This window comes from Eimeria acervulina, genomic scaffold, assembly GCF_000499425.1.
Source record: "Eimeria acervulina Houghton genomic scaffold, Eah_scaff808, whole genome shotgun sequence".
NCBI classification, from domain to species: Eukaryota; Apicomplexa; class Conoidasida; order Eucoccidiorida; family Eimeriidae; genus Eimeria; species Eimeria acervulina.
Window position 1 is genome coordinate 1 of NW_013547132.1, and position 15,662 is coordinate 15,662.

At 42.5% G+C, this 15,662-nt stretch overlaps 3 protein-coding genes across 3 annotated transcripts; 1 reads left to right on the top strand and 2 right to left on the bottom strand.

The window, feature by feature from the left end:
* Positions 1–1,375: 1,375 nt before the first annotated feature.
* On the top strand, positions 1,376–3,064 carry EAH_00049610 (hypothetical protein; the record flags this gene model as incomplete). The annotated part of the gene is made up of 4 exons (XM_013391337.1): positions 1,376–1,425; positions 1,648–1,769; positions 2,215–2,303; positions 2,855–3,064. The coding sequence occupies 4 exons, from the start codon at positions 1,376–1,378 to the stop codon at positions 3,062–3,064; spliced, it is 471 nt and encodes a 156-aa protein (XP_013246791.1).
* A 1,679-nt stretch (positions 3,065–4,743) lies between these two features.
* EAH_00049620 (N-terminal acetyltransferase complex subunit ARD1, putative) lies at positions 4,744–6,798 on the bottom strand (the record flags this gene model as incomplete). Its single annotated transcript, XM_013391338.1, has 6 exons — positions 4,744–4,911; positions 5,036–5,118; positions 5,427–5,500; positions 5,809–5,911; positions 6,047–6,156; positions 6,614–6,798. 6 exons carry the CDS (start codon positions 6,796–6,798, stop codon positions 4,744–4,746), a joined length of 723 nt encoding a protein of 240 aa, XP_013246792.1.
* Positions 6,799–12,955: 6,157 nt separating this feature from the next.
* Positions 12,956–13,557, bottom strand: EAH_00049630 (hypothetical protein, conserved; the record flags this gene model as incomplete). Its single annotated transcript, XM_013391339.1, has 2 exons — positions 12,956–13,432; positions 13,549–13,557. The coding sequence occupies 2 exons, from the start codon at positions 13,555–13,557 to the stop codon at positions 12,956–12,958; spliced, it is 486 nt and encodes a 161-aa protein (XP_013246793.1).
* Between the last annotated feature and the right edge of the window lie 2,105 nt (positions 13,558–15,662).

The following is a 15,662-nucleotide window of genomic DNA, read 5'->3' on the forward strand; positions in this document are numbered from 1 at the left end:
TATAATTAAATATAATTAAATATAATTAAATATAATTAAATATAATTAAATATAAATAAATATAATTAAATATAATTAAATATAAATAAACATAAATAAATATAATTAAATATAATTAAATATAAATAAATATAAATAAACATAAATAATAAGTGTATAAAAAATATAACTAAATACAAATAAAAATAAGCAATAAAAATAAGCAGATTTAATTAATAAGTATAAATGAATATAAATAAATATAAATACAAACGAATACATACAAATAACTATAAATAACAGATATAGATAATTATTAAGCAAACAAAAAGAAAATAAAAATAAAAATAAAACGGCGACGAATAAAACACGCAGCAGCAAACCCTGCTGCTGCTTCTTGCTGCATCTGCTGCAGCAGCATACCCAAACCCTAAACCCTAAACCCTAAACCCTAACAGGCACAGCAGCACCCACCCCACCCCAGTAGCGACGGCAACAGCATCCTTCCTATCAGCATCAACCTCTAAAGCAGCCAGCAACAGCAGCAACAGCAGCAACAACAACAACAGCAGCAGCAGCAACAGCAGCAGCAACAGCAGCAGCAGCAGCAGCAACAGCAGCAGCAGCAGCAGCCACAGCAGCAGCAGCTCATTGCCTACGTGTGCATGCAGCGAACGCTGAGGTGCATGGCCTACGGGCGACTCAGGAAGCAGAAGCGGTGCTCCCCACAATCATAACCTATCAACTAGCTAGCTACCTACTAACTAGCTAGCTAGCTACCTAACTAGCTAGCTGTTATAGTGACGATGTAGCTAGCCAGCCCCCTTGCATTTCTTTAGCAGTCATTTGTGCTCGCGAAAAATAAACAAACAGCTAGCTGCATAGCCCCTTAGGCCCCGAGGTAGCAAGCTAGCTAGCTAGCTAGCTGGCTCAGTAATGAACTAGCTAGCTAGGCAGCCAACCAGCTAGCCGCCCAGCTAGCTAACCATAGCAAACTAGCTAGCCATCTTGGTAGCTAGCTAGCTAGCTAGCTAGCTAGCTTGTGTTTGTTTGGGTGTACAGGAGGTGAGGCAGCTGCGGCTGAAAGCAAAGGAGCTGCAGCAGCAGCTGCAGCAGCAGCAAAAGAGATGTAAAGTGCTGCCGCAGCTAGCTGAAGAAGCAGCAGAACTCAAAGAGCAGCTAGCTAAAGAAAAAGTAAACGTAAAGAGACTTCGTCTTGAACTTGGTAAGTCTCCTCTACTAAACCCTAAACCCTAAACCCTAAACCCTAAACCCTAAACCCTCAGCTTCCGGTTGTTTGTTCTATTGCTGCACTGCACCAGAGAGAAATTAATTAGTTGTTTATAAATACAAATACTTTTATTAAAAAATAATAAAATAATAATATGCTGAGGTGATGCATGCAGAGGACCCTGACGGCAGTCGAGAATGGAGAGAAGTCGGAAAGTAAGCCTTTAGGGTTTAGGGTTTAGGGTTTAGGGTTTAGGGTTTAAGGTTTAGGGTTTATGGTTTAGTGCTGCATTTGACTTAGTGGGGATGGGTTTCGGGTTTGTGTTTGTGGGTTTAGGGTTTAGGGTTTACGCTCATTGTAGGTGTCTTACTGAGTACGGTTTCTGCCCTAGGGTTTAGGGTTTAGGGTTTAGGGTTTAGAGTGTATATACACCTCAGGGAAGAACCAAGCATCGAGGAGCTGCAGCAAAAAGAAGAAGTTCTGCAGCAGCAGCTGCAAAAACAAAAACGCAAATTATTACAAATTGAATTAAAGTTAGAAGACCTCAAAGAGGAGACAGGTGAGAGTAAAAGGAGACAGTTAAAGAGACAGATAAATAAATAAAAAGCATAAAGAAATAGATTTACAAGAAGAAGATGAGACAGATAAAGACAATAAAAGAGACAGATAAGGAGACAGACAAACAGACAGAGAAGGAGACAGATAAAGAAGAGAGACAGATAAAGAAGAGAGACAGAGACAGAAAAAGAGAGAGACAGAGACAGAGACAGAGAGATAAGCCAAGGCATTGAAGGAGACAGAGACGAGTGAGGAGACAGCTCGAAAAGGAGACAGAGATAAAAACGAGAGACAGCAAATGAGACAGATAAAGATAAAGAAACAGAGACAGGGCCCCAGTACTCGAAATGTTTGCTGCAGATATTTTTCAGGTGTATATACACCTGAAGTGTATGCATAGAAACAGAGACAGGGATTATTGTTTTATGTTTCTGCTGCTGCACCAGCGGAGATGCAGCAGCAAGTAGAACCAAAGAAAGAAGCTGCTGCTGCGCTGCTGCGGCAACTGGGCTCGCTGCAGCAGCGCTTAGAAGACGTAAGCAGCAAAAGGAGATGTTTAGCTGCTGAAGCAGATACCTATAGGGTGAGTGCAAGCTTATTCAGGTGTATAGGCAGCTCCTGAACATATTTCAGGTGTATACACAGCCTTATTATAATATATATATATGTATATATATATTAGGTGTATAGGCAGCTCTAAGAGAGATCATTCAGGTGTATAGGCAGCTCAGCGAAAGCAAGGTATATATTTTGTTTAATGGAGACCGCGCAAAATGCAGCAGAAGATGAGGAGACAGAAAAATTAAAAAAAAGAAATAAACAAAAGACAGAAAGAGACAACAGAGACAAGTAAATAAAAAGAGAGACAGAGACAGATGAGACAAGCAGATTAAGAGAAAGACAGATAAACACACCGCAACAGACAACAGAGACAAATAAATAAAAAGAGAGAGACAGATGAAATAGAAAAAAGAGAGAGAAAGCAGAGGACAAGAGAAAAGAAGAGACAGGTGTAACAACAAAAGGAGACAGAAAGTAAAACATAAAAAGAGACAGACAGCAACGCTGTGTGGGGTGTATGTACAGGCTATGCTGCCGCAGCTAGCTACTCTGCAGCAGCAGCTAGCTACGCAGTTAGCTACAGCACGAGTGAATGTAATGCAAGGTCAGCCTCCTTCAGCAGCAGTTGCTGCTGAGCTGCAGCAGCAAGAGATAAGGAGACAAAGAAGGAGACAAATTTTAATCGAAGAAGCAGAGAGGAGGCGACAAGAGAAAGAGCGAGAGGAGACAACGTAAGACATGCTAAAGGAGACAGTATATTTATTTCTATAACTGTATACCTATTGCATTAATAAATAAATAAATATATATATATATATTTATTTATTTATTTTATATTAATGTCTCTAGTTAGAAAAAGAAGTGAAGGAGACAGACGTTAACCGCTGGCAGCGATAAAAGGAGACAACAGATTAAAGATAAGAGATTAAAGATAAGAGATTAAAAATAAGAGATTAAAGCTAAGAGACTAAAGATAAGAGAATAGAGACAGTAGAGAGACAAGAGATTAGAGATAAAGATAAGAAAATTAAAGATGAGAGATGAGAGATAAGAGATTAGAGACAGGAGACAAGAGATAAAAGAGATAAAAGTGATGAGAGATAAGAGAAGGAGACAAAGGAGACAGTAGACAAGAGATAAAAACAAAGATAAAGGAGACAGCAGACAAAGGATAAGAGACAAGCGACATGAGATAAAAGACAAGAGAAGACTGCACTGTCTCTCCGTCTCTTTCTTTTTCTCTTTTGCTCTCTCTCTCTATTTCTGCTGCTGCTTCTGCTGCTGCTTCTGCTGCTTCTGCTGCTTCTGCTGCTGCTTCTGCTGCTGCTTCTGCTGCTGTATTTGCTGCTGCTGCATTTGCTGCTGCTGGATTTGCTGCTGCTACATTTGTTGGTGTTGCTTCCTCCCTCAAAGACAAAAAATTGTTTTAAATAATTCGGGTGTCTCTGCACCTCATCTCAGAACCACTGCTCCTCAGCGACCCTGCCTATACACCCCAGAGGGGGGTGAAGAGATCTTACCTCAGCCCTACGGAGTTTTAAAGCCTTTCTATCCAGGCGTGCCTCCTTACAGTCTCAAGTACTTTGCACAAAAAAACTAACAAATCAATACGTGCATGCAATGCATGCATGCATGCATGCATGCAATGCATGCATGCATGCATGCATGCATGCATGCGGGTACTGCATGCACGTATTGCATGCAGGTATGGCATGCACATATTGCATGCAGATACTGCATGCATATCTTGCAAATATTGCATGCAGGTATTGCATGCACGTATTGCATGCATGCATTGCATGCAAGGGTTTTGTGTATGCATGCGAAGAGAAAGCCCCGCGCAGCAGCAACCCAACCTTAGGTTTAAAACTTTGCTTTACTTTTGTTTTTTGCTGCCTCAGTGCATGCAAACAGACACAGAGAGCTGCATATACACCTCAGTGCATGCAGGCACAGACACAGAGCTGCCTGTACACCTCAAGGTGATGAGACACTTAAAACAACAAATACAGAAAAAGAATACAGGCGAAGGCAATCAGCCGACGCATGCCGGTGTATATACTCATCTTTCCCTCTAACTAAAACAACCTGCATGCATCTATATACTTAATTTTTCATGCAGATACTACTGCACAGCGAGACAACTAAACCCTAAACCCTAAACCCTAAACCCTAGTAAACCCTTTAAAGGAGCTGCCAAGCTACCAATGGCTGTGCTCTAAGGGCTGTCTCAGTAGAAGATTCTATTCGTTATTACCCCCCTAAACCCTAAACCCTAAACCCTAAACCCTAAACCCTAAACCTTAGGTTTTGAACAGAAAAAGTATTGTAAGTTGTTTGGCATCTCACGAAGGGCGGGATGCATTGCACCACCAAACCCTAAACCCTAAACCCTAAACCCTAAACCCTAAACTCTAGCGTTTTTTTCTTCTGTTTTTGCTGCCGCTGCTCCCTGCACCTGCTGTTGTCGAGGTGGACTGCTGCGCAGCTGCTGCAGCTTGCTGCTCCGGTGCTGCAGCTGCTGCTGTTCCTTTGGCTGCTGCTGCTGTTGCTGCTGCTGCGGGGGTTTGCTCTGCTGCTGCCTGCACGCATCACGCATCAAAAAGCTGAAGAGACGAAACCCTCAATCGTCAACCCTAAACCCTAAACCCTAAACCCTCGATATAAGAGTGGCTGTCCCGCTTGTCTAAGCTGAGGTGTACGTACAGCCGAAGTCTCTGATGCTCCTCCAGCAGCAGCTTCTTCTGTCTCCTTCTCTGCCTCTTTGCGGCGCCCCTTGCCGACTTTATCTACAACAGCAGCAGCAACAGCAACAACAGCAGTAGCACTATGACCAGCAGTAGACATAGCAGCAGCAGCAGCAGGAGCAGCACCATGGCCAGCAGCAGAAGTAGCAGCAGCAGCAGCAGCAGCAGCACCAGCAGTAGCAGCAGCAGCACCATGGCCAACAGCAGAAGTAGCAGCAGCAGCAGCAGCAGCAGCAGGTGCTTTCGTGCCCTTCGGGGGTTTAAGCTGTTTATTTGTTGTTGTAAGTATGGTTGAAGCAGAAGAGAGAGAAGTATAGCAAATAAGAGAAAGTGCTGCAGCAAAGACAAACCTTTATTAAAGTAGTTGCGCATATTAAATGCGTCTTCTTTGTCAGCATAATACTCTTTATCTATATCATGGACCCTGCAACACAACACAAACAAAACACAAAAAACACAGCTGAGCGTACACCTCAGCAAACAGCCTATTAATACTGGGGTGTACGTACACCTAAACAATCAAACTACTAGCACTGCGGCGTACGTACACCTGAAGAAAAGAATAAAATTAATATTGGAGTGTGCGTACACCTGAAGAAAGGATTATTAGTAATATTCAGGTGTACATACACCTGAAGAAAGGCCTCTTAATTAACACTGAGGTGCACATACACCTGAGGAAAGGGCTATTAATTAGCACTGAGGTGCACATACACCTGAAAAAAAGCTTACCTATAGCCTAATGTTTTGCTGTACAGTGCAAAGGCCGCTCTGTTGGTTACGCGGACGTGCAGCGCTGCAAACTCCGCCGAAAAGACGTCTTGCATTGCTCTTTCTGAAGCACAAACCCTAAACCCTAAACCCTAAACCCTAAACCCTTAAGATTACAATAAATGAAGTACGGAGGAACTAAACAGCAGCAAATACCCCTATTTAAAGCCAATTAAAAGGAGTGCTTCTAAACCCTTACGCGAGAGAGTCATAAGCTTAGACGCTAACCCTAATTTTCTGTTTTGTCTCAGCACTGCAACAGATGTTACGTGGCCGTGGGGCTTCTGTCCTTGTTGGTTTTCATCTTCACTGTACAGACAGCAGAAATCAAAGCAAAACACTAAAAACTAAAAAAAGAGAAACGATAGGATATTCGTAGCTGCAGTGACACCCCAGATTCATTCTGCATGCACAGAGATGCACTCTAGAAACATAGAAATACTCTCGGCAACAAAACGCAAAAAAGAAGAGATAAACATAGGATAAAGAGAAGGTTAGGAGGAGCCAAAGAGGTAAATAGGAGCAGAAACTGTGCAACAGACGGAGATGCAATGAGGGAGAAATAAGGAGATAAATAAGAAACAAAGAAAGAAAGAAAAGGAATAAGAGAGAAAGCAGAAAAGAGCAGCAGAAGATAAAGAAGAAATAAAGAGGAGATGCATGGATACGAACAGAATGAAATAGAAAGGCAAACAGAGAAAAAGATAAAGATGATAAAGCAAAGAAGATATAGACAGCAGTTACTGTATGTACGGCTTCTTCTTACAGCTTTGCAAGAACATAACCAACGATCTTCCCCTGACTGTCTTCTGCTACAGTTGGTAGCTGAGGCCATGAAAGAGCGTGAAAAAAGTAATACTTCATGACGTAGTTCTCCGGTAAATTCACGAAGTTTACGTGTTGCATCTCAAAGAGATCAAACACATCGCTGTGGCGCACGAGGCTGCACATCTTGCAAAGGGGGGAAAAGAGAAGGAAACAGCGGAACAAAAGAAGAATTAAAAGAAGAAGACAAAAATAAATTTAAAACACTTTAAATATCTTCTTCAATATCAATAATAATACAAAATAATCATCGCTTTCCACTCGGTGGCGAAACCGTTCAATTCAACTTTTCAGGTGTACAGGCACCTCGCAATACACCGCGAAGAAAGCTAACATAACAGCCCTTTTCAGAATAATAAAAGCTAAATACACCTTTTAAATTAGAAAAATAATTATTTCTATCGATTTATTTTACTTCATTGAAGGCAATTTCCACTGCCTCACAGCACAGGGCCTCAGCACTCCTCTTTGGGGCTGCGGGGCTTCTGAGGGAGCGCATGCAGCAATGATATTTAAAAATTTATTGAAAGTGAATTAGTCTGTAATTTTTATGATTAAAAATAATATTTTTAAACTAATACAATATAGACATACTGTAATATGAACTAATATTACATATATTTGCTAACACGAATAGGAGGCGTGCAGTACGCATCAAACAAAATATAATAGCCATAGAACACACCATAAGGATTTAGTGTCGAGCGCATATGTTATTTAATATAAAAAAATTCAATTTGTCTTCTCCACATTCTTCACCCATCATTGTTAAGTGTTTGCTGATTTCTTTTCTTTATGACTTCGATATTGCCCGCAGTATATTCACTAGAGGTGGATGTACACTGTAGGATGTTATTTGTACATTCTTTCGTTCTCTGTTGGTTTGTTTGTTTATTTGTTTGTGGGGCAATACTGAACTACAAAGACAGCTCAGGGGAGAGAGAAGGGCGTAACGCATGCATGCAACTGTTTGCTGTTTGCTGCTTCCTGCTGCTGCAGTGTTTGTCTTTATTGGTCTGAGAGATGGCTGGAGGAGTAGACAGTCTGTGTTTTCTTTCCTTTTCTGTTTCTATTCTTTTTCCTTGCTTTAACTCTAATTCCGGTGAATATCTCCAAATGAGAATACTCCTCTACGGTCTGTGCTGCTACTATGAGGTCTAAGCAAAAGAAAAACAAGAAGGGCTTTCTTTAAAGACACTTAAAGCCCTTTAGTAATAGAGGCTTAGAGTGTATCTGGAGTTCATGCATGCATGCATGTATGCATGCATCCATATGTGCATGCATACGCCGCGAGAGAGTATTCAAGGCAATATACCTGAGGTAAAACAACATGTTTAGAGGTTTTTTCGCTGGGCCATTGTCGTTAGGCGAGGGTTAACTCCTTCTAACACCTAGCTAAAAACATCTATACCTAGCTAATAGTATCAATAGCTAGCTGGTAGCATCTACAGCTAGCTGCTATCACATACAGCTAGCTGTTAGCATCGTCAGCTAGCTGTGGCTGCTGCCAGCTAGCCGTCTGTTCATAAGAGTCTCTCACAGAGCATGCTTGCTCTCTGGAGGTGCTGCAGCTCGACAGCAGCAGCAACGGCAGCAACCGCAGTAGCAGCAACTGCAGTAGCAGCAGCAACAGCAGTAGCAGCAGCAACAGCGGCAGCACCGCACCTTCATCTGTATGATCTCGTTCTTTTCCATAGCTTACCCACAGCCAATTAATTTAAATAAACAAATAAAAGAATGAATAAGCATATATATATATATATACTGTGCATTTACACCGTTGAGACCGTTAGCCTAAACCCTAAACCCTAAACCCTAAACCCTAGAACTAAACATTTAAGGAAGTCCTCCTCAACTAGAAGGAGGCCATCGTGGTTTCTACAGGGGTGGCATTAATAACCACTCCTTTGTAGGGTTTGCTCGAGAGAAGAAGAGCTGTCTCATCGGCAGTGTTGAGATAGGTATTTAAATGCAGCAAATGGTGGCTTAGGCATACACAACAAACAAACCTTCAGATGCAGTGCATGCAATTATCTGCGTCCTTAATTTTTTGTATGATTTGATGAGGCTTTAATCGGGTGTATGCACACCTCAGCTACTGCTGGACCTGCACACCTAAACTCCTTAGCATATCATGATATATTGGTACACGTAAGAGTATAAATAAATAAGTAAGTACAATTCATCTCATAAATATATGTAAATAAACCTATTCTTTTGCAGCAATAACCTTCAAATTATTACTATTCTTATGTACAACGGTAGCATGGCACACGCAGCCGCCCTCCTCTTGCCGGAGCAGAACTACGAAATTTTATTGATATGTTTAGTGATATTTTAAAATGCATTTACTTGCCCCAGTTGGAGGAAAACAGATGCAGATACACTGCACAGCATACAAAACCGTAGGGGTGCCTTCTGGTGAGCGACAAGGGAGGGTTTTCCGAGCTGCATACGCAGACATGGAGATAAAATATATTTAAAAAGAGTAAATAAACTCAAAAGAATGAAAAATAATATAAAATTTTGTTTTCTTAATGGAAGAATGCAAACGCTGCATGCCAGCACGAGCTGCCTGTACACCTGAAGTGACCACTGCCGCTCCGGTGGTGTATGGGTGGACTTAGCGCGTTGATTTTGCTTGTTTTTGCACTGAAATTTCCTAAATTAAATTAAATTTAACAATTAAATATTATTATTGTCTGAAAAAAAATAACAAAAAAGGGAAATATTCTTTTTTTGACCTCAATTTCAACTCTTTCTTCTTGGCGTTCTTTCACCATCATGGCGAATTCACAGGCAACTTCCGGGTAAAGTGTTTATACATATAAAAACAAAAAAAGAAAAACTTACAAATATAAATCAATTATTCAAGATAAGTGCAAATTAAACCTCACAAAATATGTGCAAGAAAACACTCGCCACAGGCACAAACAGATACCTTCACAACTCTTCAGCCTGATATTTTTTTCTTAGGGTTTAGGGTTTAGGGTTTAGGGTTTAGCATGTAAAAATGAGTAATTTTTGTTTTTGTTTACTTTCCGGTGTCTGGTGAACGATTTTTTTGCCTCTTCTCCGCTTCTGTGATGTGCTGATTATTCTTCTACTTATTGATTTATGTATTTATTTATTTATCTATTTATTTATTTATTTATTTATTTATTCAGAACACTTCCTCGAGTGCTTGCCCTGGATGGCGTTGATGAGGCTGGCGTTGAAATACTGCGGGGAATTTCTGCAGTGGAAGTACATAAAAAAATATCGCCTGAAGAATTGCTGCAGATAATACGTAAATTATTATTATTAATACTGATTCATTACTTCTTATTATTATTAATTACTAATCTTTTACTATTATATATTATTTATTATCTATTATCATTTATTTATTACTATTTTTAGTATTGTTATCTTCGTTGAGTGCGTTGGTTATTCTGTCTCGGGTGTTGCTGTCTCTTTATTCTTCTGCATCGCTGTTTCATTTCATTTAATGCTGCTTTTGCTGTCTCTGTTTGTTCTTCTGTCTTTCTGTCATATTCTTTTTGCAGTGTCTCTTCTGTCTCTTTATTCTTCTGTCTCCTTTTCTGTGTTTTGATGTCCCTTATACTTCTTCTTCTTCTGTCTGTTTATTCTTCTGTCTCCTTTGATTATTTTTTTACTGCTGTTTCTTCTGTCTCTTTATTGTGCTGTCTCTTTATAATATATTTTTTATTGCTATTTCTTGTATCTCTCTGTTTTTGTGTCTCTCTCCGGTTGTCTCCTTTACTTCTTTTGTCTCCTTTAATTCCATTTGTTGTCTCCTTTTGTCTTTTTAAAGTCTATTTGTTGTCTCCTTTTGTCTTATTTAAATCTATTTGTTGTCTCCTTATTCGTCTGTCTTCGTTTGTCTCTGTTTGTCTCCTTTTGTTTGTTTTGTCTCGCTCTTGTTTTTCTGTCTCTGTCTCCTTCCGTCTCTTTATATCTTTGTTTCTTGTTTATTATTTTTTATTTTTTGTTTCATTTTGTGTCTCCTTTTGTCTTTGTTGCTTCTTCCGGTGTCTCCGTCTGTCTCCTTTTGTCTTATCTTTTTTTATTTGTTCTCATCTCCTTTATTGTTTTTGTCTCCTTTATATTTATTTATATATTTTATTTGTTTTGCTCTCCTTTGTCAATGTCTTCGCCTCCTACTCTACCCCTGCCTAACGTCTCCCCAGAAACCCTAAACCCTAAACCCTAAACCCTAATTTAGGGTTTAGGGTTTACAATACTTTTTAATGTCTGCAGCTGAGTTTGATGCCCTCATCGTCCGCAGCGCCACCACCGTTACGGAGGAGGTTATTAATCGCGGCACAAAACTAAAAGTCATTGGTGAGGGTTTAGGGTTTAGGGTTTAGGGTTTAGGACAGACACGGCTGCTGTGGAGCAGCAGCGTCACCTCCTCTGGCCCTCTCACTGCACAAACTGCCTAACCCTAAACCCTAAACCCTAAACCCTAAACCCTAGGTCTTCTGTTGGTGCTGCAGGACGAGCGGGTGTTGGCGTAGACAATATTTGCCTCGAGGCCGCCACAGCCCGAGGCATTTACGTCGTTAACTCCCCCCAAGGCAACACGTAAACCCTAAACCCTAAACCCTAAACCCTAAACCCTAGACCCTAAAGGCGGAGTTCCTGAGATTCTTATGAGAGGAAATGTTGAATTGAGGGGGTTCTCTTTGTAAGCAGCAGCAGAAGCAGTTTGTTGCTGCTGCTGCTGCTGCTGCTGCTAGCTCATCACCTCAATATGTTGTGTGTGTCTTATGCTGTGTCCTATTGCTGCTTCTGTTGCTGCTCCTGTTGCTGGTGTTTCTGTTGCTGCTGCTGCTGCTGCTGCCGCTGTTGCTTTTGTGTCTCCTGCTACGACAACAACTCCTATAACTACTGCTTCTGCTGCATCTGCCGCTGCTTCTGCTACTTCTCTTCTTCTGTTGCTGCTGCTGCTTCTGCTGCTGCTGCCGCTGCTGCTGTTGTTGCTGCTGCAGCATATCTGCAGCAGAGTTAGCTTTGGGTTTGATGTTTGCTTTATCTCGTCGCTTAATTGCTGCTAATAAGTCAGTGAGCGACGGCCACTGGGAGCGAAGCAAATTCAAAGGGCTGCAACTTCACAGAAAAACCCTCGGTATCGTTGGTCTTGGACAGGTACTCTAACACAACTACCCCAACGGTCTAGGGTTTAGGGTTTAGGGTTTAGGGTTTCGGGTTTAGGGTTTAGGGGTTCGGGGATTGGGCCTAGGGTTTAGGGTTTAGGGTTTAGGGTTTAGGGTTTTTGCTTGTGGGTTTAGGGTTTAGGGTTTAGGGTTTGGGGGATTGGGCGTAGGGTTCAGGGTTTGGAGGATTGGGCCTACGGTTCTGCCTTTAGGGTTTAGGGGGCCAGGGTTTAGGGTCTAGGGTTTAGGGTTTAGGGTTTGGTGGATTGGGTCTAGGGTTTAGGGTTGGGGCGTAGGGTTAATGACTTGGGTTGTGGGGGACTGGGTTTAAGGTTTAGGGTTTAGGGTTTAGGGTTTAGGGTTTAGGGTTTCGCCCTTCACCTTTACTCCCCGTGCAGCCTACACCCAGCTCCCAGCTAGCTAGCAAACTACATAGCTAGCTACCTTGCTGCCTAGCTAGCTAGCTAGCTGCCCATGGAGCTAGCTAGCTAGCTGCCTATCTACGTACCTAGCTAGCTAGCTATCTGCCTAGGAAACTATCTGGTTATCTGAATGGTTAGGTGGGTGGCTAGCTAGCTAGCCAGCTAGCCAGTTAGCTAGCCAGTTAGCTAGCCAGTGAGGTAGCTAACTATCTACCTATCTAGCTAGCTAGCTAGCTATCTAGATGGCTAACTAGCTAGCTACCTACCTATCTATCTATCTAGCTAGCTATCTAGATGGCTAACTAGCTAGCTAGCTACCTACCTAGCTAGCTAGCTAGCTAGCTAAGTGTTGATGCTGTGTATGGTGGTTAGGTGGGTTCTTATATAGCGCAAGTCTGCAGCAGCATGGGCATGGAGATAATAGCCTTTGATCCCTTCGTCAACCAAACAAAGGCTGAAACTCTGCGAGTGCAAATTGTCTCCTTAGAGACTCTTCTTAAACAAAGTACAACCGAAACGCACTCCCACACACTTATAGCTAGCTAGCTAGCTAGCTAGCTATAAGTAGGCTAGCTAGCTGGCACGTATAGATAGCTACCTACCTACCTACCCACCTAGCTAGCTAGCTAGCTAGCTAGCTAGGTGGGTATGAGTAGAGAGCTCTGTATCCCGCTAGCCAGCTAGCTAGCCATACCTTCACTACACCGTTGTGGAGTTCCTGCCCTCCCCAGCCCCAAGTCTGCTGCTGCTGCTGTTGTTGTTGCTGCTGTTGCTGCTGCTGTTGCTGCTGCTGCTGCTGCTGTTTGTAGGCGATGTGGTGACTTTGCACGTGCCTTTAATACCGAGCACTGTCAATTTAATTCGGAAGGAGACACTTGCCCTCATGAAGCCAACCGCTCTCCTCATCAACACCAGCAGGGGTGCGCCTGCTGCTGCTGCTGCTGCTGCTGTTGCTGCTGCGGCTGTTGCTGCTAATGCTGCAGCTGCAAATGCTGCTGGTTCTGCTCCTGGTGGTTCTGGTGCTTCCGCTGCTGCTGCTGCATTTGTTGCTGCTTCATTTGCTGCTGCTGCTTCATTTGCTGCTGCTGCTTCACTTGCTGCTGCTGCTTGATTTGCTGCTGCTTGTGCTGCTGTTGTGTAGGAGGGGTGGTTGATGAGGCAGCCGTTGCTGAGGCTCTGATAGAAGGTCGCTTAGGAGGTGCAGCGTTGGATGTATATGCAGAGGAGACAGCTAAGGGAGGAGACAACGCTTTAATAGCAGCTCAAGCAAAGGGCTGTAATCTTATTCTAACTCCACACATTGGTAATGTCCTCTGTCTCCTTTGCTGTCTCCTCTGCTGTCTCTTTTGCTGTCTCCTTTGCTGTCTCCTTTGCTGTCTCCTTTGCTGTCTCCTTTGATTGTCTCTTTTGTTTGTCTCCTTTGCTGTCTCCTTTGCTGTTTCCTTTGCTGTCTCCTCTGATTGTCTCCTTCGCTGTCTCCTTTGCTGTCTCCTCTGCTGTCTCCTTTGCTGTCTCCTGTGCTGTCTCCTTTCCTGTCTCCTTCTGTGTCTCTTGGTGTCTCTTTTGCTGCCTGTTTTGATTGTCTCCTTTGCTGTCTCCTTTGCTGTCTCCTTTGATAGTCTCTCGGCCTGTCTCCTTTTGTGTCTCTCGCTGTCTCCTTTACTGTCTCCTTTTGCCTCCTTTATTGTCTCCTTTTGTCTGCGTTTGTCTGTTTTTCTGTCTCCTTTTGTCTTCATTTGTCTCCTTTTGTCTCCTTTACTGTCTCCTTTTGTCTTCTTTTATTTTCAGTTGTCTCCTTTTGTCTGCTTTTATTTTATTTGCTTTTGTCTCTCTTTCAGTTTCTCCGTCTGTTTGTCTCCCTTGCTGTCTCCTTTTGTCTCCCCAAACCCTAAACCCTAAACCCTAAACCCTAAACCCTAAACCCTTTGTGTTGTTTAGGTGCGAGTACTCATGAGGCCCAGGTAAATGTCTCTGTAGACGTCGCGATTCAAATAAAACAAATTCTTAAAGGAGAAATGCCTCAAGCAGCAGTTAACCTTCCAGTAAGCAGCAGCAGCAGCAGCAGCAGCAGCAGCAGCAGCAGCAAAGGCAGCAGCAGCAAAGGCAGCAGTAGCAAAGGCAGCAGCAGCAAAGGCAGCATTAGCAAATGTAGCAACAGAAGTAACAGAGAAAAGCAGCAACAGCAAGAAGAGAAGCAAAACCATCAAGAAAAACAGCAGCAAAAGCAGCAGTAAGAGAAGCAGCAACAAGAGCAGCAGCAGCAGCAGAATGTGTGCGTTTGCTGCTGCAGAGCGTCCGCTTAAATGATATGACGAAGGCTGCAGTTTATATACAACATGCAGAGACACTCGGTGAGCTGTGCATACACTTAACTGTCTCCTTTTGAGAAATACTTTGTCTCCTTTTGTCTCCTTTTGTCTCCTTTTGTCTCCTTTTGTCTCCTTTTGTCTCCTTTTGTCTCTAATAATAATATTAAATATATATTTGTTTGTTTATTTTTCACGTGCTGCCTCCTCTGCATGCACAAAGAGATAAAGAAGGTGTCGAAGATAAATATGCATGCAGATGCCAATCGCTGCTGCTGCTGCTGCTGCTGCAGCTGCTGCTGCTGCTGCTGCTGCAGCAAGAGCTGAAGCACCAGCAGCAGCAGGAAGAGCTGCAGCTGCAGCAGCAACAGTAGCAGCAGAAAGCGCTGCAGCAGCAGCAGCAGCACGAGTAGCAGCAGCAACTCAAGGAAGTCATCTGCCTTTGTTTGTCTTTTGTTTTTGTATTTGTTTGTTCTGACAAATTATTTAAAAATATAAATAAATAAAAATATATTCATTTAAACGGGTTTTATCTGTCTGTCTCTGTCTCTGTCTCTTTATCTGTCTCCTTTTGTCTGTCTCTCTTTGTCTGTCTGTCTCTGTTTATTTATCTCTGTCTCTCTTTGTCTTTGTCTTTGTTTATTTCTGTCTTTGTTTGTGTCTCTGTCTCTGTATTATGCTCCCCTCCATTACCCTTATCTTCTAAACCCTAAACCCTAAACCCTAAACCCTAAGGCCTAAACCCTAAACCCTAAACCCTAACCCCCAATCCCTAAACCCTAGACCCTTAACCCTAAACCCTAAACCCTAACCCCTATCCTCTATCCCCTCTCCCCTCTCCCCTAGCCCCCACTCCCCAATCCCTAAACCCTAAACCCTAAACCCTAAACCCTAAACCCTCGCGTGTGCATTATAATGCAGGGCGCTTGGTGAGTCAGCTACTAGAGAAGCCAATTGAAAGACTTTGTCTGAGGGTTGCAGGAGAAATCGAAAACGAACAACTCGATGTCCTTCTACTCGCCGTCGCACAGGCAAACCCTAAACCCTAAACCCTAAACCCTAAACCCTAAACCCTAAACCCTAAACCCTAAACCCTAAAC